Source organism: Podarcis liolepis (genome assembly GCF_965112155.1).
Source record: "Podarcis liolepis genome assembly, chromosome: 4".
NCBI classification, from domain to species: Eukaryota; Metazoa; Chordata; class Lepidosauria; order Squamata; family Lacertidae; genus Podarcis; species Podarcis liolepis.
In genome coordinates, this window is record NC_139558.1 from 103408353 (window position 1) to 103429730 (window position 21378).

The following is a 21378-nucleotide window of genomic DNA, read 5'->3' on the forward strand; positions in this document are numbered from 1 at the left end:
TGAAGAGAAATGGATTAGCGCCTCAGGGAGAAATTAAGGAAGAATACTTGTTAACTCTGGTAATAGAGGAATAACACAAGTGGGTTAGATGGATGGTTTTCTGAAGGGTTGGGTGCATTAATTAACGGGGATCAACCGACATCCTTAGGGGAACCTGTGATTCGATAAGCCTGACTCTTCTCTCGAATGGATTTTGTTTGGCTCCATCATGGCATCCCTCCAATGTCAGTCTTCTCTATGGACAACCAAAGACTGACGGAAGTAAAAACAAAAACTGAAAACCTGACAGAAGCTATGTCAACTTCCCTAACAACTCTGAAGTTTACAGTCAAAAGAGTCTGGGGAGTTCAGACCAGCTGATCCTTGTTTAATAAGCTGCAACTGAAGGAAGAACAGTTACAGAAAAAAACAGTAATTTACTATTAAAGATTTTTTTGGGTTGTGATATCCAGTGTTGTAGGATATGTAGTTCTGTGAAAATATATGAGGTTAGTCACATATGGAGTTTTGAATTTGGAAACAGATATTATGATCCCACTGGGAGCCTTACCGAGAGAGGCCACGATCCCACGATTCTCCTCCATGACCTCCTTATGCAGAGCTCTCTGGTCAGGATCCAGCAACTGCCATTCCTCATCCGTGAAACAAACAGCAACGTCTTCAAAGCACACTGGACCCTAAAAGAAAAAGGGAAATTTCCTCCTCTGAGACAACACTGTTGTTCACCACCACTCCTTGAGATAGGACATTGTTCCACCCTTTGGCCTCTGTCCCCACAAGGCAGCTTCCCCTGACCTGATCTGGATCCACAGCCACTGCTTCCATTCTGTCCCCATTCAGAGATGGTTGAAGAGGTCTTGCGGGCATCATTCTGTCACCTGCAAGAGGAAATAATAATAATAATAATAATAATAATAATAATAATAATAATTTATTATTTATACCCCGCCCATCTGGCTGGGCCTCCCCAGCCACTCTGGGCGGCTTCCATAAAAACAAAAAATACAATAAAATATCACCCGTTAAAAACTTCCCTGAACAGGGCTGCCTTAAGATGTCTCCTGAATGTCAGGTAGTTGTTTATCGCTTTGACATCTGATGGGAGGGCGTTCCACAGGGTGGGCGCCACTACCGAGAAGGCCCTCTGCCTGGTTCCCTGTAGCTTTGCTTCTCGCAATGAGGGAACCGCCAGAAGGCCCTCGGCGCTGGACCTCAGCGTCCGGGCAGAATGATGGGGGTGGAGACGCTCCTTCAGGTATACTGGACCGAGGCTGTTTAGGGCTTTAAAGGTCAGCACCAACACTTTGAATTGTGCTCGGAAACGTACTGGGAGCCAATGCAGGTCTTTCAAGACCGGTGTTATATGGTCTCGGCGGCCGCTCCCAGTCACCAGTCTAGCTGCCGCATTCTGGATTAGTTGTAGTTTCCGAGTCACCTTCAAAGGTAGCCCCACGTAGAGTGCATTGCAGTAGTCCAAGCAGTAGTCCAAGCGGGAGATAACCAGAGCAAAAAGGTAAGGGGGAGGCCCAGAGTGCCTTCTTGTCTCACAGGTAAATCAGTGCATCTCAAACTACACAGGGGCCTTTGAGAAAGTCTCACCTGCTCAGTGCATTTGGATGTTTCGGTTCATTTCTGATGTTAGTTGTGAAAAATATATCTCCCCTCCTCTGGGCTCTTGGTCCCACTATCTCCCCCAACAAAAGATGAAAAGAACCCACAGATGAGTTGGAAAACGAACAGAATGAGACTAAACGGAGAAAAAACTCCATCCTCCTTACCCAGCTGCCTCTCTCTGGTGTCCAGCGGAGGCCTCTCTGCCTCAGAAGAAATCTGGCCCATTTCCACAAAGAGATCCTTTCCCTGAAAAAGAGACAAGGATTCAAAAGAGAGAATGGGGAGAAGGATTAAAAAATGAATGTCGGGGCCAACAGCTTCAAGGGTGACAGATCTCATTCCATGGATGCCTTCCCAGGAAAAGAATATGAGCCATCAGTAGAGCATTATGGGATGTTCTCCGCCCTGTTTGGAGCCCCTTGGGAGTATCCAGAGGAAAGTCTCTCTCACCTGCTTTCTCTCCTCTGCCTGACTCAGGAGGAAACCTTCGGCCAGGGCCACCGCCTGGGAACTGGTCTCTGCTCCACAGTCCCTCACCCAGCTCTCCATCTCCGGAGGAAGGACAGCCAGGAACTGCTCCAAGATCACCAGGTCCAGCATCTCAGCTTTCGTGTGCCTTTCTGGCTTCAGCCACTGACGGCAAAGGCGGTAGAGTCGGCTGCAAACCTCTCGGGGTCCTTTGGCCTCCTGGCAGCAGAACTGCCTCAACTGCTGGCTCTGCACCTCTGAGCAGAGGGTGTCCTCCTCACCCAGGATCTTCTGCCGAGAGTTTTCCGAGAATCCCCCACTGCTCCCAGTTTGGATGGCATGGCCTCTTCCTGTTCCAGGGCCAGCTGAGTCTCGCTCATCCATTTGTGCACCCAGGAAGCCTCTGGGAGATCGGAAGGAACCCTTTGGTCTTCTGCCAAGTTCTGTCTGTCTTAAGGAGAGGCGCTACAAATCCTACAAAGCAAATACATTGTTCAGTTACAAAAGTTGTCTAATATCAGGAGAAGAAAAAGGTTCCCTGAGCAAGCATGGATGAGTCTTGGAGGGAAACAGGGCTGGACTGCACCACAGCCCAAACCATGAGCTATTTTATTTATTTAAATTTCTATAACACTTTATATTTTAAAGAAAAAATCTCAAAGCGGTTTACAGCATATTAAATCTGTGGGGATAATTGGGGAGTTAGAAGAAGATATATTATTCAATGATATGCTTCCTAACATGCACTAGCAAGTTCCATATTCTAGTTCCATACACCCCCCTTTTTTAGATTACGCAGCGATCAGCTTGTTGCTGACTCATCTGAGTCTTACTATTAAAAATTCCTTCCTGGTAAAATCCCTTCCAATCCCTTTTAAATGAATAAGCACAATAATCTGATTCACGTTAATATAAAAGTAGTTTACTCACAGATTCATTCACGTTCACAGACAGGCAGGTTGTTGCATAACAATTAGAACTATTCCATAAAGAACTTAGTCCCAAATGACTGCCACTAAGGAGTCACTTCCCCAAACACACAGCAACATACAAAATGGAGAAGACACACTGATCAGAAGATGGAGGCCATGTGCTCCTCCATGCTGGTACAACAGACTGCACCCTCTTCAAGTCACATGTAGTGGAAGTCTGTCCCAGCTCAGGCGGAAACAGGAGGTCTTCTCCTGAGTGGTAGAAAACATCCCCTAATGTGTCCACTGTAGGAATCTTCTACTTGACTGCAGTTTCACATCCCACAAAATCAATAAAATAGAAATAAAACCATTGGAAGAAAGTCAACTATATAGTCAAAGCAACATAACTGAAAACAAATATTCTCTTAAAGATATCAAAATAAAACATTACTACAATAATAATAATAATAAATTTATTTATATCCCGTCCTCCCCAGCCAAAGCCGGGCTCAGGGCGGCTAACAACAATCAAATAATCCAATATTCTAAAAACATTTCATTATAAAAATTAATTAAAATCAAATTGATGGCAACCGTTAAGCAAAATTCTATGCAGATTGCCAGAGGAGGGAGTCAGGCTGCGCCCTGACCAAAGGCCTGGTGGAACTGCTCTGTCTTGCAGGCCCTGCAGAAAGATGTCAAGTCCCGCAGGACCCTAGTCTCTTGTGACAGAGTGTTCCACCAGATTGGAGCCACGGCCGAGAAAGCCCTGGCTCTAGTTGAGGCCAGCCTAACCTCTCTGTGGCCTGGGACCTTCAGGACGTTTTTATTTGCAGACCGTAGGTTCCTCTGTGGGACATACCAGGAGAGGCGGTCTCGTAGGTACGAGGGTCCTAGGCCGTATAGGGCTTTAAAGGTTAAAACCAGCACCTTAAACCTGATCCTGTACTCCACCGGGAGCCAGTGCAGCTAGTATAGTACCGGATGAATGTGATCTCGCAGTGAATACCCCATAAGGAGTCTCGCCACGGCATTCTGCACCCGCTGGAGTTTCTGGGTCAGTCTCAAGGGCAGCCCCACGTAGAGCGAGTTACAATAATCCAGTCTGGAGGTGACCGTCACGTGGATCACAGTGGCTAGGTCAGGGCGAGAGAGATAAGGAGCCAACTGCTTAGATTGGCGGAGATGGAAAAATGCCGCCTTTGTTATAGCTGTAATCTGCGCCTCCATAGAGAGGGAGGTATCGAAGATTACACCCAAACTCTTAACGGACGGTGCTGGCACTAATTGCACCCCCGCAAGAGATGGGAATTGCCCCCTCAATCCCATATCGTCCTGTCCCAGCCACAGGACCTCTGCCTTCGAAGGATTTAACTTCAACCGGCTCCCACGTAACCATCCAGCCACAGCTTCCAGACATCTGGTCAGTGTGTCTGGGGCCGAGTCAGGATGGCCATCCATCAACAGATAGAGTTGGGTGTCATCGGCATACTGATGGCAACCCAGCCCAAAACTCCGGACAAGCTGGGCGAGGGGGCGCATAAAGATGTTGAAAAGCATCGGGAAGAGTATCGCACCCTGAGGCACTCCACACACCAAGGAGTGGCGCGATGACAATTCCCCCCCCAAGCGCCACCCTCTGTTCCCGACCAGAGAGAAACGAGCGCAGCCATTGAAGGACTGTGCCATGGATCCCCACGTCGGCAAGGCGGTGGTCCAGGAGTTCGTGATCGACAATGTCGAAGGCTGCTAACAGGTCTAGAAGAATCAGCAGCCCCGACCCGCCTCGATCCAGCTGCCTGCGGAGACCAGAGCCGTCTCGGTCCCATGACCAGCGCGGAAGCCGGACTGGAATGGATCCAGAGCCGCTGTTTCATCCAGAAACCTGCCAAGCTGTTCAGCAACCGCTCTCTCAATCACCTTACCCAGGAATGGAAGATTCGAAACCAGGCGGTAATTGGATAGATCTAAAGGATCTAATGATGTTTTCTTTAAGAGCAGGCGCACCACTGCCTCCTTCAGTTCCCCTGCGAATATCCCTGTGCCGAGGGACAAATTGATTATATCCCCCAAGGGGGCCCGCACCTCATCTGGACACACTCTAATCAGCCAAGACGGGCACGGGTCGAGAGGACAGGTGGTGGGCTTTCCAGCTCGGAGGAGTCTGTCCACATCGGCTGGGGATATCCGGTCGAAGAGGTCCAATACTGGACCTGAGGACAGTCGAGGGGCCTCCAGTTCCTTTATTGTATCCAAATTGTCAGGGAGGTCATGGCGGAGCAACAGGAACTTCTCCGCAAAAAAGCTCGCAAATGCCTCACAGCTGTGTGTCAAATTGTTATTTAAATTTGGCTGTCCTTCAAGGGACGTTAAAGACCTAATAATAGTAAATAATTGTGGCGGGCGAGAGCTAGCGGATGCAATGGAGGCCGAGAAGTAAGACTTCTTAGCGGCCTTCACTGCCATCTCGTAGGTTTTCATAAAAACCCTATAAGATATTCTTGAAGCTCCGTCACGGGCACCCCGCCATACTCGCTCTAGCCGTCTGAGGTCCCGCTTCATTTTCCGGAGCTCCTCGGTAAACCAGGGAGCCTGGTTTCTGCGGGCTCGCAGAGGGCGCTTAGGTGCGATCTCATCGATGGCTGCCAGGAGCTGGCTATTCCAGCCCTCGACAAGCTCAGTCAATGAGTCGCCAGGGGGAGCAAGGTCCCGCAAGGCTTGACGGAATCTATCAGGGTCCATCAGCCTCTGCGGGCGAGCCCAAATCAGCTCGCCACCTAAGCAGGGTGGGGGTGGAACATCAATCCTGGCTTTCAGAGCGTAGTGATCAGACCATGGCACCTTCATCGAGGGAGACATGATCACATCTATACCGATGCCAAAGATCAAATCCAGCGTGTGGCCTGCTTAATGTGTGGGGCCCGAAACAAACTGGGAGAGCCCTAGTGTCGCCATGGAAGACACCAGGTCCAGAGCCTGTGAGGAGGGAGTGGCATCAGCATGGATGTTGAAGTCCCCCAACACCAATAGGTTAGGGAACTCCAAGGCCCAGCCGGCCACCGCCTCCAGCAGGCCTGACAGGGTGGCTGCTGGTGCGCTAGGTGGCCGGTACACCAGCCAGACAGCCAAGCTCACCTCGGAGCCCCACACTAGGCCAACACATTCAATGCCGGGGATCGATGGCGATGGTAGAGCCCTGAAAGAACAATCTTCCCGGATTAATAATGCCAGCCCTCCCCCCCGGCCCACAGTCCGCGACTGGTGGAGGACGGAGAAACCCGGGGGCGCCATCTCTCATAAGGTAACAGTTTCCCCTTCGCGCACCCAGGTCTCCGTCACACAAGCCAGGTCGACCCTCTGCGAGGTGAAGAAATCTCGCAGGGTGGCGGTTTTGTTGCCTATAGACCTGGCATTGCACCACACCAGTGACGGAGGTGAGTAATCCTTGCTCACCCTACCCTCGTCTCTCGGGATGGGGCGCAGATTGGAATGGGTACGAGCATATCCGGATCTCGATCCCCTTCCCCTATGACATCTGCCTCCACCGCCATACCTCCCTCGCCCCTCCACGGTAGGAATCCCAAGCCTCATACTAGCCTCTATTTAGAAAATAGAAAAAGAAAACAAACCAAAACCAATTATACCAAAACAAAACCAATCCCCACCCCACTCAATATCCAAGCCCAAACCAAAATAAAACGGAACAAAATAAAAATACATAAATAGAAACCACTGTTCACGGTGGTACAACAAAGTAAGAAGTAAAAACACCTTTAAAACACTTTAAAATATATAAAAACATTTTTAACATTTGCTGCTGCAGCACCAGTGTCCTTAAAGGTGTGGCAGAGGTGAGTTCGGGCCCCGCCCCCTAGGCCAGGTGGAATTAGCCTGAGGAGGGAGCGGCCTTCCCCAACACTCACCGTGCAGCAGCAGCAGCAAAGGAGCAAAGGAGGTCAACTACAGAAGAGATATTTAACACAGTAGGGCTGGGTGAGTCTGGGCCTCACCCCCTAGGCCAGGTGGAAAGGGCCTTTTTAAAAGGGAGAAGAAAGAGGAGAAGAAAGAGGAGGAGGAGGAGGAGGAGGAGGAAGAGGAAGAGGAAGCAGCCTCTAGCCCTCCTAGAAGAAAGATTGCAATGCAAAATGTGGAGGCAACTGAAGGGATTTCTGGGAGAAGAATCAGGCTGGTTTCTCCTGCCTTCCAGTCAATGCATGAAGTCAGACCTGACTGACAAGGGAGTCATTTGTATCTTGTGAATAATGGATGTTTGGTCCTCACCCGGGGGTCCTCAGGAGTTGCTCCCCCCACTCCCCTGCTTCCGTCTCCTTTACTTGCACTTGTACTCTCTGCCATTCTCAAGGCAGACTCCTGGGGTGGGGTCCCTTTTTCTTTGCTCTGAGGGCCAGGTATGGGCAGGGCCAAAGACATCTCCTTTGAGATTTAGGTCTGTAATTTATTATGATTATTCTCCTAGATGGCTTAACACACACACAGCCCTTGATGCCAAGGTCCCTGGAGGCTCAGGGAGTAGCAGCGCCCATTTCCAGCCACAATCCCTTTGGGAGAGAGAGGATGTGGTCCTGGGATGCCCTGCTCTGGGTGCGAGGGGATTGCTGCAGTGGCCTCCGTGGGGAGCTGCCCTGGGAGACACTGGGAAACTGGTCCCCAATGCAGCAGCCAGACTCTGGGCTGGGATCCCTCTCTTTATTCCTGGTCTTTCTCTCCCACCCTTTTTTTCTGGGGGGGGGGGGGGCTAGTCCACCTCCTCCTCCAGCTTTGGAAAACCATTTGCAGATGTTTCCTCTGTTGTGCAATGGGGCTGAGCGATGTCACACAGAGTTAAAGTCCCAGGGACTCCTTTGTTCGAAGAAGGGAGATTTTTTCTGAAGGGGGGGGCGGAGGGCCAAATGAGTTTGGGATCCTCTGATCTGCAGGAAGGAGAGCGTGGCAGACCTGGCCCCTCCCTGGCAGGACCCTCTCCTCCCTGACTTGGGGTCCCCCCCCCTGCAGGAGCAGATCAGGCCCCCCCAGGCCCCCTCCCCTGCTGCAGCCCTGGGACCCCCCCCCCCGTCTCCCCACTGCACCCTCGGGGGGGAGAGAGAGGAGACTCACCTGATGCAGCCTTTGCAGCAGAGACACAAAGCAGGAAAGGACTGGGGAGGGAGGGGCCTTGGCTCGGGAGGACCTGCCCCCCCCTTGCTTCCTGGCCTCTCTAGGAAGGCAGCTCGGTTCCCTTTAACCCTTGCCAAGCCCAATGATCCCATCTCTCCCCTCCGCGTTTTTCTTTCTTTCCCACTTCCAGAGATGCTTTTGGGGGGACGTCCCCCCCCTACTTTCCTTTCCTTCTAGCGCAGTGATGGCGAACCCTTTAGAAACCGAGTCCCCAAACTGCAACCCCAAACCCATTGATTTTATCGCAAAGGGTCAACACGGCAATTTAACCTGCGTATCTCAGTTTTCCTGTGTTTTCACGTTTCTTCTTTATGACTGCTGTTGTAATAAATAATCCTTCATAAAAATTATTGCATTACATTCCTCATTAAATTATCTTTCCGTTGATATATGATTTTATGGTATAACTCAGTGCTTTTTTTCTAAAAAAGAATGTTTAGGGTACTCTCATTTTGTCTCAAGAAAATCACCACCAGGGGGAAATAAATACAGTGAATTTCTTCTCCTGTTAAATTCACAAAATGTTTAGGGGTATGCATCCCCCTGCGTCCCTACAGAGAAAAGAAGCACTGGTATTACTCCAAAACAAAGTGGTGTCATGAGCCATCAAACCTCGGAAATACATTTTGTCCAGAAGGTCCCACAATTTTGGCCGCTAGTGTGCACTGGAGGGCTGGACTAAGAGACCCTCTCCCAATTTTTGATATGAGACAATAATGATTGTCTGCGTGCGCACTTAAAAATTAATAGAAATAAATAAACCCAGCCAGATGGGTGGTGGTGTAGCAAATAGTCAGGCCAGTCAAATGAAGAATTAAAGGAAGAAAGTTTTAATTGTTTGCAGGCAGCAAGCAATGGCACGGAGGAATAAGTTCCGTAGTCCGGCCCTTCCCAACAGGGGAGGCTTCCCTTTATCCATTCTTGAATCAGGTCTTTATGCAATCAAAAGTTAAAGCATTAGACATACAGTGGTACCTCGGGTTAAGTACTTAATTCCTTTCAGGTCTGTTGTTCTTAACCTGAAGCACCACTTTAGCTAATGGGGCTACCTGTTGCTGCCACCACACGATTTCTGTTCTCATCCTGAAGCAAAGTTCTTAACCCGAGGTACTATTTCTGGGTTAGCAGAGTCTGTAACCTGAAGCGTATGTAAACCGAGGTACCACTGTACTCTGATAGATACAATTAGATTCTGCCTAGAGACAAAAACTGCTTTGCCTGGAGACTGTGTTCCAGAGAGATACATGATGAGGTTCTGCCTAGAGACAGGGCCTGAGGAGTCGGACATGACCCTTCCCTGTCCTTCCTTGGTAATCCTTATCAGCCCGTCTCTGGGTGTCTCTGGGCAGTGGGTGTCTGAGTGTCTGCACCGGATATGGGCCTGGCCTAGATCAACCCAATGGCTGCCTTGCTTAACATTTTAACTCCCAAAACGCCTTCCCTGAGCACGTTGACACAGTGGTGGTGGTGGTGGTTATTGTTGTGTATCGAGTCAAAGGATTTTATATCTGTATTATTAGTGTCTGTATTTGCATTAGGGTAAAGTAACTGCCTTTTGGTTCCAGAGGGTACAGCTACTATTGGTTCATTTAAGCTGCTGTATTTGGATCCTCTGTCTTATTGGTTCCCTCCAAAAGGCAGGACTGTGATTGCCTGATATTGTTCCCTCCAAAATGTATCCTTTCTTGCTAGTCCCCTGTCCCTATAAATGTAGCTTTCCCCTCCTCAAGTCTTAGTCTTGTTTGCTTTAATAAAGAAGTGTTACTAGAGAACTGTCTCCAGCATATTATGTCAAGAGAGCGGAAATCACAAACCCCACGTCACAACATTTTATATTTGGTGTTAGCCACCCTGAGCCCGTTCTTGGCCGGGGGCGGGGCGGGGGGGGGGCAGAGTATAAATAAAAATCTTCTTCTTCTCCTTCTCCTTCTTGTTATTATTATTTGCAACAAATGAAGACACACAGAACTCCCTCTCTGCAGTGCAATCTGAAATTTGGGTTTCCTGAAGGTCCTGAGGATTTGGCCAACCTAATATTAAGTAAATAAGGTAAGCCAAAGGTTCTCTCCATATGAACCACCCTCTAGTCTCTGCTTCTCAATTTGTATTGTTTTATTTTATGTAGTGTGGCTTGCCATTGTTTTACTGATTACAGTTTAGAAATTATTTATTGTAACTATTGAGTGGACTTCTGTTTAAACTTTTATATATTTATATTATTATTTTATACCATACTAATAATTGTTGAATGTTACTTTTTGATGTAGGTTGCTTATTTTAAGGTTTTGTTATCACATTTTTGTATTGCATTAGATTGTTATAAGATGTACATTTTTTGTTTCTTCAGCTTGTAAACCGCCTTGAGTATTGTAAGGTAGAAAGACGGTATACAAATTAAAAATGATGATGATGGTACTATACTACCCCCACTTTCCTTTCCTTCTAGCGCAGTGATGGCGAACCCTTTAGAAACCGAGTCCCCAAACTGCAACCCCAAACCCATTGATTTTATCGCAAAGGGTCAACACGGCAATTTAACCTGCATATCTCATTTTTCCTGTGCTTTCACGTTTCTTCTTTATGACTGCTGTTATAATAAGTAATCCTTCATAAAAATTATTGCATTACATTCCTCATTAAATTATCTTTCCGTTGATATATGATTTTATGGTATAACTCAGTGCTTATTTTCTAAAAAAGAATGTTTAGGGTACTTTCATTTTGTCTCAAGAAAATCACCACCAGGGGGAAATAAATACAGTTCTAATCTGGGAAAATAAATACAGTGAATTTCTTCTCCTGTTAAATTCACAAAATGTTTAGGGGTATGCATCCCCACAGAAAAAGCCGTGGTATTACTCCAAAACAAAGTGGTGTCATGAGCCATCAAACCTCGGAGATACATTTTGTCCAGAAGGTTCCACAATTTTGGCCGCTAGTGTGCACTGGAGGGCTGGACTAAGAGACCCTCTCCCAATTTTTGATACGAGGTAATAATGATTGTCTGCATGCACACATAGAAATTAATAGAAAAAAATAAACCCAGCCAGATGGGTGGTGGTGTAGCAAATAGTCAGGCCAGTCAAATGAAGAATTAAAGGAGGAAAGTTAAGTTTGCCGGCAGCAAGCAATGGCACGGAGGAATAAGTTCCGTAGTCCGGCCCTTCCCATCAGGGGAGGCTTCCCTTTATCCATTCTTGAATCAGGTCTTTATCCAATCAAAAGTTACAGCATTAGACATACAGTGGTACCTCGGGTTAAGTACTTAATTCGTTCCGGAGGTCTGTTCTTAACCTGAAGCACCACTTTAGCTAATGGGGCTACCTGTTGCTGCCACCACACTATTTCTGTTCTCATCCTGAAGCAAAGATCTTAACCCGAGGTACTATTTCTGGGTTAGCAGAGTCTGTAACCTGAAGCGTATGTAAACCGAGGTACCACTGTACTTTGATAGATGCAATAGATTCTGCCTAGAGACAAAAACTGCTTTGCCTGGAGACTGTGTTCCAGAGAGATACATGAGGTTCTGCCTAGAGACAGGGCCTGAGGAGTCGGACATGACCCTTCCCTGTCCTTCCTTGGTAATCCTTATCAGCCCATCTCTGGGTGTCTCTGGGCAGTGGGTGTCTGAGTGTCTGTACCGGATATGGGCCTGGCCTAGATCAACCCAATGGTTGCCTTGCTTAACATTTTAAGTCCCAAAACGCCTTCCCTGAGCACGTTGCCATAGTGGTGGTGGTGGTGATATTTTGCCGTTTCTTCGGCTGCCCTTTGCTTACAGCCTTCAAGGAATGAATTCCTCCGTTGGTGTTATGTACTGAGTTGAATAGGATCCAAACTGCAGCAGTCTGATTGGTCCTAGAACAATAGGATCCAAATTGCAGCAGTCTGATTGGTCCTAGAACAATAGGATTCAGAATGCAGCAGTCTGATTGGTCCAAGAACAATGCAGCAGTATGATTGGTTGGCAGGAACCACCCAATCATGCTCCAGATATAAGTGAATCCACAACCTGATTGGCTTACAGTAGAATTCCAGAATTAACCAATCATGTGCAGCCCATTGTGTAAATAATGTATATAAAGCAGATACTGTGGGGGGACTTTCATTCATTCCTCCTCACCACTATGAGCTGAATAAAGAGCATGAAATCACTTTGCGACTCTGAGTATATTTCACTGGCGATGAAGGTTGGATCCCGCTGAGCTGACTGCCACACACAGCACCGCCACCTGCCGCACCGCTGCCTCGCACCGTGTATCCTGGCTTCAGCTCCGGGACACAAGGAACTCAGAATGGCAACCAACAGCAGCTTCTTGCCGTTCAACCAAGAATCTGGAGACTGGGAAGCGTACGCCTCCCGTTTCACCTTCCTTCTAGAAGCCAAAGGGGTCACCGATGAAGAAGACGCCAAGAAGAGGGCGATATTCTTCAGCATCTGCGGAGAGGAGACATTTGAAATCGCCCGGGCTCTCCTTGCACCTGAAGACGTCGATGAGGAGATTTCACCCCTCCCATACCCAAGAATCTCCTGACCATCTCCTGATGATTTCTGCTGACTCCACAGAGAAGAGGAGGCGTGTCCTGCCTATTAACTTATTCTGCCCAGCAACATATCTGTGTGTGTGAGAGAGAGTCAGTCAGTCAGTGTATCGGAGAGAGTGAGAGTGTTAGAGATCCTAGAGATTAGATTGCTGCTAAGAGCAGCTGCAGACTCTCAGTGTAGCATTGCTTTATGCTCAGAATACTTAGCTCTGTATATAGTATTGTACCATAGTTGTAGTTATAGAATAAACGGAAGATATTTTACAGAGCTGCTCTCCGAGTGGTTTATACTCTGCAAGACTCTGCAAAATTCTGCTGCGCAACGACTGAATTATTGAGACAGTGAATCCGGTGCTCTCAGCTCCAAGCTGTGAGTCCACAGCACTGTGGCTGTTTCCTGCGGGAAGGAGGTCTCTGGCGGTGCTACCCAGCTCGCCCAGCCCAGTCGGGGTTGAGGTACATGAGTCCAGTTGGCGCACTGGCTCTAGGGTGATGCTGACATCGGTTATGGGCCCAGTCATTGTTCCAGTCGTCTGACCTGGCGTTGTTCCAGTCATCCCAGGCGTCCCAGTCGTCCCAGTCACCAGAGGTTTCTGTTGCTGATTGCCGGACGGTGGAACGGACGCTGCATGCTGGACTGATTTGCGGTGCCCAGAAGCAGAGCTGTTTTGGAGCAGAGTATTCAAGCTGCCGCTGTTGCTGTTGCTGCTGCTTGATTTATGGAGGTATGTTGCTGACTGCCAAAGGAAGAAGATAGCATCCCTGTTTGCCTGTTAATTGCGCTCTGAGTGGGAGAGAGAGTGGCTGAAGGAGTCAAGGCTTTATCTGTGTTGCACGAGGGAAGTGTCTTGCTCTAAGTAATAGCAGACATGGCCTGTGCACATTCTGGCTAGATGGCTCTGTCCTTTCCCCTCCTTACGCCTGAAAACTATGGAGTTTGGCAAGTAAAGATGAAAGCGCTTTTACAGAGGGAAAAGCTATTTCACACGATAGAAGATGACCCTCCCGATGAGGATGCAGATGATTGGGCTGAATGGCATGCTGCAGATATGAAAGCCCGAGGGACAATTGTTTTGAGTGTTTCAGACCACTTGCTGGTGAACTTAGAGGGTCAAGAGACTGCACAAGCTGTTTGGCATAAGTTGAGAGATATGCATCTGAGGCAGAATGCTGGTTCCAGTGTGATTTTCTTTAAGAAGCTGTGCAGGCTGCAGTTGGAGAAGGGTGGTGATTTGCCTAGCCATCTATCTCAATTAAAGCGTCTCAGACAAGACCTTGTTCAGCGAGACCTGGCTATTTCAGAGGCTGTGTTTGCAATGCTGATGATCAATAGCCTAGATGAGTCTTATGATGGAGTAGCTGCCCAGATTTCCACAATGCCTTCTGACCGGCTAACAGAAGATTATGTGTCTAGCGTGCTTCTGAATGAGTGGGATCGCAGACAGGCTGTTAGAGAAAGCCGGGAAAACTGTGCTGTTAAAAATGTGCTTGAAAATGTGCCTGAGTCTTCAGCAGGGGAAAGTGAAAGTGAAACTGCTGCTGTTAAAGCTTTGAAATTGAAGCGGTGCTTTTCGTGTGGAGCACAAGGCCATTTGAGTTTCCAGTGCAAGAAGTCTTCAAAGAAGAAGGGAAACTTCAGAAGCAGAGGGGGAGGAGGAAGAAATCCCCAAGCACCTGCTACTTCAAAGGCCTTGATCTCTCGCTGTTCCAGTCAACGTGGGCGGAGTTTCTTTGTGGTCGACTCTGGCTGTGAGGCATCCAATCATAGCCTGCATTTTTATCAAGGCTTATAGTTTGATTGGGGTCTGTATTTTAAAATGAGCTTAAAGATTTTCAAATGTTTTATGCCAGAAGACCAACTGCCTAAGTACTTTGGCAAGATGTTTATCCTCCTGGACAAGGGGGCCCCCTGATTTATAGCAGAAAACAATTCTCAAAGTCAAAGGGAATTATAGGCTGAGACCAAGGTTACACAGACCCTACATAATTAATAGTTGGTAAACAGTAAAATAAAACCATGTGCCTTAAACTTGAGCCACATCTTCCTAAGGTTAAAGGCCAAGAGTAAATGGAAAAGAAAACAACTGGCTGAGAAGGGAAGTATAAATAGAAGAAGAAGCTTTTATTTTGAGGCTGTAAACTGGTCCATCCTTTCCTTTGAGAAGGTTTATTCTTCTAAAAAGCTATCTATGATAATGTATGCAATATACTGGCTTAAATATAATTATGCAAAGGATCTAGAAAGAAAGAAATGTTAAAATCTTATTTCATAGAGTCATATTGCTGTAGGAGACCAGAGGGGCAGATGAGCCCAGCCCCCTGCCAGACAGGAGACGCCATCAAGCACTCCTGATATATGGTTGTCAGGCCATTGTTTAAAGACCTCCAAAAAGGAGATATTTCATTGATGATGCATGAGAATGTGAACCCAAGATCCCTGACATCTGTCTAAGATAAAAATTTAAAACTATTAACCATCTGTTTTGGAGGGCAATAAGGCAAGGAGGGCAAGAGGTGAGCTGGTAATTAAGGTTCCTTGTTGAGACAAATGTAAGATATATGACTACTTATTTGTCATTTATAGATAGAAGAATATATAGCTTTTTGTATCCCATAAAAGGCAATAGGAAATGGGTGTATCTTTTAGGATTGGTTATAGCAATCAGCCAATAGGAAATTCAACCAGGCTGATTGGACAGAGGCAGCCAAAGGAGGAGCAAGAGGCCTGGGCTGAGGGAATATAAGTGCTGGCCATAATGGCAGGAGCCCAGGCCAGAGCTTGGTAACCATATACCACTGTGCCTCTCATTTATTTGTCTGACAAATAAATTATTATTTTAATTTCTCTATTGCTGCGTTGAATATTTCATTCCAGCTAAGCGTTAACCACAAGCAGGGTGCTACAGCTGTTCAAACCACGTGGCCAAAGATAATAATCTCTTTGTTCAGCTTGAGAAGCAAGAGAAAGAAATTCATCAAGCAGATGGGACAGTTCTCACAAGTGTGGCTCAAGGAACTGTGTTCTTAAAGAGCCTGAATGCAACTATTAAGAATGTCCTGTATGCACCTGATATTCAGGACAATTTGTTGAGTGTTTCCCAGCTTGATCGTCAAGGGTTTAAGGTGGTGTTTGCTAAATCTCGCTGTGAAATTGTTAGAGATGGCAAGCTCATTCTGTATGCAAAATGTGTAAATGGATTGTACCAATTGCCTTTTGTTTCAGGTACAGGCACTGCAGAAGCAACTGAGAAAGAGTGTTGCAATTTGTCTGTAGATAAGAATGAGAAGTTGCATGACCAATGTATTCATTATTACCATCGCATTTATGGTCATTTGAATTTCCAGGCTGTGGCAAAAATGCCTGATATGGTTCAGGGTATGAAGTTGAAAGAATGTCCCTACCATATGAAATGTGTTTCTTGTGCTGAGAGTAAGGCAAGGCAAGCTCCCAAAGGTACAGAGTCTGGGAGAGAGGCCAAGAAACCATATGAAGTCATTCATGCAGACTTAGTGGGGCCTCTAGCGCTCTCTAGAGGCAATTCAAGGTTTTTTATGGTTCTGATAGACTCCTATTCAAAATATGTTTGGGTCTATGTGCTGCAGAAAAAGTCTGAAGCCTTTACCAAGTTTCGTCAGTTTTGTAAATGGCTCAGAAATGTACATAATGAGAATGTACGTTTCCTTTTCACAGACAAGGGTGGAGAGTTTTGTTCAGAAGAGTTTGAGAGTTTTCTTTCTGAACAGGGCATTGAGCATAGGACCGCCATGCCCAGATCACCCTGGCAGAATGGTTTATGTGAGAGAGTAAACCAAACCCTGCAGCAAGGAATCAGAACACTGTTACATGATTCAGGGCTGCCCAATCCTTTTTGGGCCGAAGCTCTTTCGTTTTTCTGTCACGTGTATAACAGGAGGTACCAGTCTAGTGTAAATTGCACCCCATATGAGATGCTTCACGGAAGAAAGCCATGTGTAAAGCATTTTAAAATTTTTGGTTCGCAGGTTTGGGTGCACACCTCTCAGGGTGACAAACTAAGCAAGCGTGGAGAACATGGTATTTTCCTAGGTTATGAGAAAGGGTCTTATCGTGTTCTGATCACAGACACGAAAACCATAAGGCTGACCAGGAGTATTGATGACAATCCACAATGGGACAGAGTTGGTGTTTTTCAGTATCATCCCATTTGTGATGATGGTGCAAAAGGGGCAAAGAAAGTTAAGAGGGAGGCAAGTGTTGTTGGTGGTGATAATCCTGATGCCAATGTAATTCCAGATGGTGGCACAGATTATCAGAGCACAAAAGCCTCAGGTGAGTCTGACGCTGACTCAGACTTAGCAGCTTCATATACTTTAGCTCCCCATTCTCCTAAAGAGGAGGAAGCACCAGAACAAGAGGATCAGAGAGTTTTGCGCAGATCTGAGAGAACAACCAAGGGTGTACCACCGAAAAGGTTTTCTGAAGAGTTTGCAAAGACTGCGGTCACGAGCAACTCTGGTGGAGTTTTCAAACCTAGCATGAAATGTGCTGAGAGTAGTAGCACAAAACGCTTTATTTATTTCCTTACCTGATATTTGAAGGAAAGCGTGTATTTGAGTTCTGAAAAATGGTTTGTTCAAATCTGCCTAATTAGAAATGTCAATTTGCATTTGGAAGGAAGAAATGTGTGTGAAGATTTTTCTAGAAGCTGCTTATTCAATGATATTGTAAAAGTGTGTTATATGCTGGGAAGAGAGATACCTGCAAATATGTTAACCAAGGTTGTAAGCAGAGAACAACTTTTGGAGTGTATGTGTAAATTGCAGTTATGTTAAAGATTCTTGAAATGGTCGGATGAAATGGGGGAGGATGAGGAGATTTCACCCCTCCCATACCCAAGAATCTCCTGACCATCTCCTGATGATTTCTGCTGACTCCACAGAGAAGAGGAGGCGTGTCCTGCCTATTAACTTATTCTGCCCAGCAACATATCTGTGTGTGTGAGAGAGAGTCAGTCAGTCAGTGTATCGGAGAGAGTGAGAGTGTTAGAGATCCTAGAGATTAGATTGCTGCTAAGAGCAGCTGCAGACTCTCAGTGTAGCATTGCTTTATGCTCAGAATACCTAGCTCTGTATATAGTATTGTACCATAGTTGTAGTTATAGAATAAACACCCGACACCAGGCATCAGATGACCAACCCAAGAGCCCCAGGTCCCGGGGCCCAACGCACCAAGGCAACTCGACGGAGCTCACGGACTGCCAGGTATACCAGTTGCCCCACCCCAATGTAGAGAAAATTTATGTAGAGGTACAGATAGAGGGGGCCCCATGCCGCATGGAGCTTGACACGGGTTCAACTCTATCCATAATCTCGGCAAGGACCTTAAGGAAACTGTGTCCTACTGGCGGTCCCAAACTCAGGCCGGCTCCATTCACCCTCCGGGACTTCCAGAAACGTAAGGTCCCCACAATGGGGGTGGGGACCTTCAGGGTGCAATACCGAGGGCGGACGCGGCAACTGGACTTGCTCGTGGTCAAGGGCCCCTACATCAGCTTACTGGGATTGGCATGGTTTGGACCACTGGGGCTAGCCATCACCGGGGTGAACCACACTACCTTACAAGTGGACGTGGACGCCATCTGCAAGGAATTTCCAGGGTTTTTCGATGGGAAATTGGGACAGTATACGGGCCCCCCATTGGTCTACAGCTTGACCCCGCAGTACGACCGGTCAGGCTCAAGGCCCGCCGGGTCCCGTTCGCCCTGAAACCCCGTATAGACGAGGAATTGGACCGACTCGTGGAGCAAGGAGTGCTGGAGCCGGTGCCTAATGCCCCCTGGGAAACCCCAATCGTCACACCCATCAAGCCTAATGGTTCGGTCCGCATCTGCGCAGACTACAAATGTACCATAAACAAGGCCCTCACGGCCCATGCATACCCAGTGCCAGTGGTCAGCCATGTCCTTGCCACCCTGGCTGGGTCGAAAATTTTTGGCAAGCTGGACTTGGCCCAAGCATATCAACAGCTGCCAGTAGATGAGGCCACAGCAGAGGCACAGACGATTGTGACGCACAGAGGAGCGTTCAGGGTAAAGCTGCTGCAATTCGGTGTCAGTGTGGCACCAGGCATATTCCAGAATCTAATGGACTCACTCCTTAAAGGGATTCCTGGTGTCACCCCCTTCTTCGATGATGTGTTGATTGCCGGGCCCACGCCAGAGGAGTTTGAGGACCGCCTCCGCACCGTTCTGCACCGTTTCCAGACGGCGGGTCTCAAGGTGAAGCGGGAAAAATGTCTACTAGGAGTGCCTCAGGTGGACTTTCTGGGATTTATGGTGGACGCAGAAGGGGTCCACCCGACTGGGGACAAGGTACGGGCCATCTGTGATGCCCCAGCACCCAAGAGCAAGACTGAACTTCAGGCCTTCTTGGGACTATTGAACTTTTACCATTCCTTCCTTCCCCACAAGGCGGCGGTAGCAGAGCCCCTACACAGACTCCTGGACAAGCGGGCCCCTTGGGTGTGGGGCCAGCGCCAGGAGGCTGCATTCCAGGCAGTCAAGGACTTGCTTGTCTCAAACTCGGTCTTGGCACACTTCGACGAGAGGCTGCCGGTGGTGCTAGCATGCGATGCCTCACCCTATGGCATTGGCGCTGTCCTGGGACACCAACTCCCGGATGGAAGAGAGGTACCGGTGGCATACCCTTCCCAGACACTCAACGCAACCGAGCGGAACTACTCGCAAATAGACAAGGAGGGTCTGGCAATAGTGAAGGGAGTAAAAAAATTCCATGATTTCTTGTACAGGCGGCCCTTCACCGTGGTGACTGACCACAAGCCGTTGCTTGGCTTGTTTGCCCCCGAAAAGCAGACCTCCCAAGTGCTGTCTCCTCGCGTCCTCAGGTGGTCAATTTTCCTTGCCAGCTACCAGTATGCACTGATTCACCGCCCGGGGAAGGCGATGGGCCATGCGGACGCCCTCAGCAGGCTACCACTACCGGAAACAGGCCCTGACCCAGCACCTGCACAAGAGGTTATGAGCCTGGAGCTGCTTCCCGACCGCCCCATTCAGGCACAAGAAGTTGCACACCATTCCAAGAAAGATAGGGTCATCTCCCGGGTCCTGGACTGGGTGTGGAGGGGATGGCCCAGCAGCAGCCCTGGGCCAGAATTCGCTGGCTACACAACCCGCAAACATGAACTGTCGGCCCACAAGGGGTGCCTGTTATGGGGAAGCAGGGTCGTTGTTCCCCAGCCCCTCCGCAAAAGGGTCCTCATAGCCCTACACGAGACACACCCAGGGGTAGTAAGAATGAAGGCCCTTGCCAGGAGTTATGTGTGGTGGCCAGGGATCGACGGAGAGATAGAGGCCTGGGTCAAACACTGCCAGGCCTGCCAAGAATCCCGCCCAGATCCCCCAAGGGCCCCAGTTCAGTCCTGGGAGTCCGCCCGAGCACCATGGTCACGCCTGCATGTGGACTTTGCTGGCCCCTTTCAGGGGAAAACATTCTTCATAGTGGTGGACTCCTACACCAAATGGCTGGAAGTCGCACTGGTACCGTCCACTTCCACGTCCGCAGCCATCCGGGTACTACGCAGGCTGTTTGCAACCCACGGGCTCCCTGACACTCTCGTCTCAGACAACGGGACTGCATTTACGTCAGGAGAATTCCAAACCTTCACAGCGCAGAACGCCATCCGCCACATCCGTTCGGCGCCATTCCACCCTGCCACCAATGGCCAAGCAGAACGCATGGTGCGGACCACCAAGGACACCCTTCGCCGCATGACGCAAGGGGATTGGGAGTACCGCCTTGCCACATTCCTCCTAGCACAGCACAGCACCCCCAGCTCAACGACTGGCCGGAGCCCCGCTGAACTACTAATGGGTCGGCGCCTTGCAATCAGATTGGACCGCCTTCACCCCGATAGAGCTCAGGATGAGGTAGTGGTGGGGGAAGGCAGGAACCCCCGGACCTTCGAGGCCCAGGACCCAGTGTACGCAAAGAATTTTGGGGCAGGCCCAGCATGGGTACCCGCCACAGTCACCAGGGTCACTGGCCCCGTGTCATACGAGGTGCTAACGGATGGGGGGCAATGCTGGCGCCGCCACTGCGACCAGATACGGCGACGATTCCCAGGAGAAAACCAGGAGGAGGAAAGGTCAGAGGAGTCCCAAGGGGACAGAGGGGCAGTGAGGCCCATAGACCAGGAGGGGCCAGCAGGAGAGGCAGAATCAGTAAATACAGAGAGGACCCGCGAGGCAGAAAGGACACCGGAACCAGAACCACGACTGAGCGAGCCGGTTGCGCCAGACCAAACAGGCCCATCACAGCCAGCTCCCTTGGAACACGAGCCAGAACCTGAACCCCAGACCAGGGAACACCACAGGCCGCAACGCACACGTAGGCCGCCGGCGTACCTCGAGGACTATGAATGCGACCTCCTGGGCAGGACTGGAACTTAGAGGGGAGGGGTGTTATGTACTGAGTTGAATAGGATCCAAACTGCAGCAGTCTGATTGGTCCTAGAACAATAGGATTCAGAATGCAGCAGTCTGATTGGTCCAAGAACAATGCAGCAGTATGATTGGTTGGCAGGAACCACCCAATCATGCTCCATATATAAGTGAATCCACAACCTGATTGGCTTGCAGTAGAATTCCAGAATTAACCAATCATG

The 21378-nt window shown here is 48.6% G+C and overlaps 1 protein-coding gene across 1 annotated transcript in view; it reads right to left on the bottom strand.

Moving 5' to 3' along the window:
* LOC310705055 (uncharacterized protein) overlaps positions 1-2551 on the bottom strand; it is a 58022-nt gene extending 55471 nt beyond the window's left edge. Inside the window, exons 1-4 of the mRNA XM_083499380.1 lie at positions 2065-2551; positions 1779-1860; positions 796-878; positions 551-677 (exon numbers count right to left, since the gene is read on the bottom strand). Coding sequence (XP_083355506.1) covers positions 551-677; positions 796-878; positions 1779-1860; positions 2065-2466 — 694 coding nt within the window. The 5' untranslated portion in view covers positions 2467-2551. The remainder of the gene's footprint in view (positions 1-550; positions 678-795; positions 879-1778; positions 1861-2064) is intronic.
* Positions 2552-21378: the final 18827 nt, after the last annotated feature.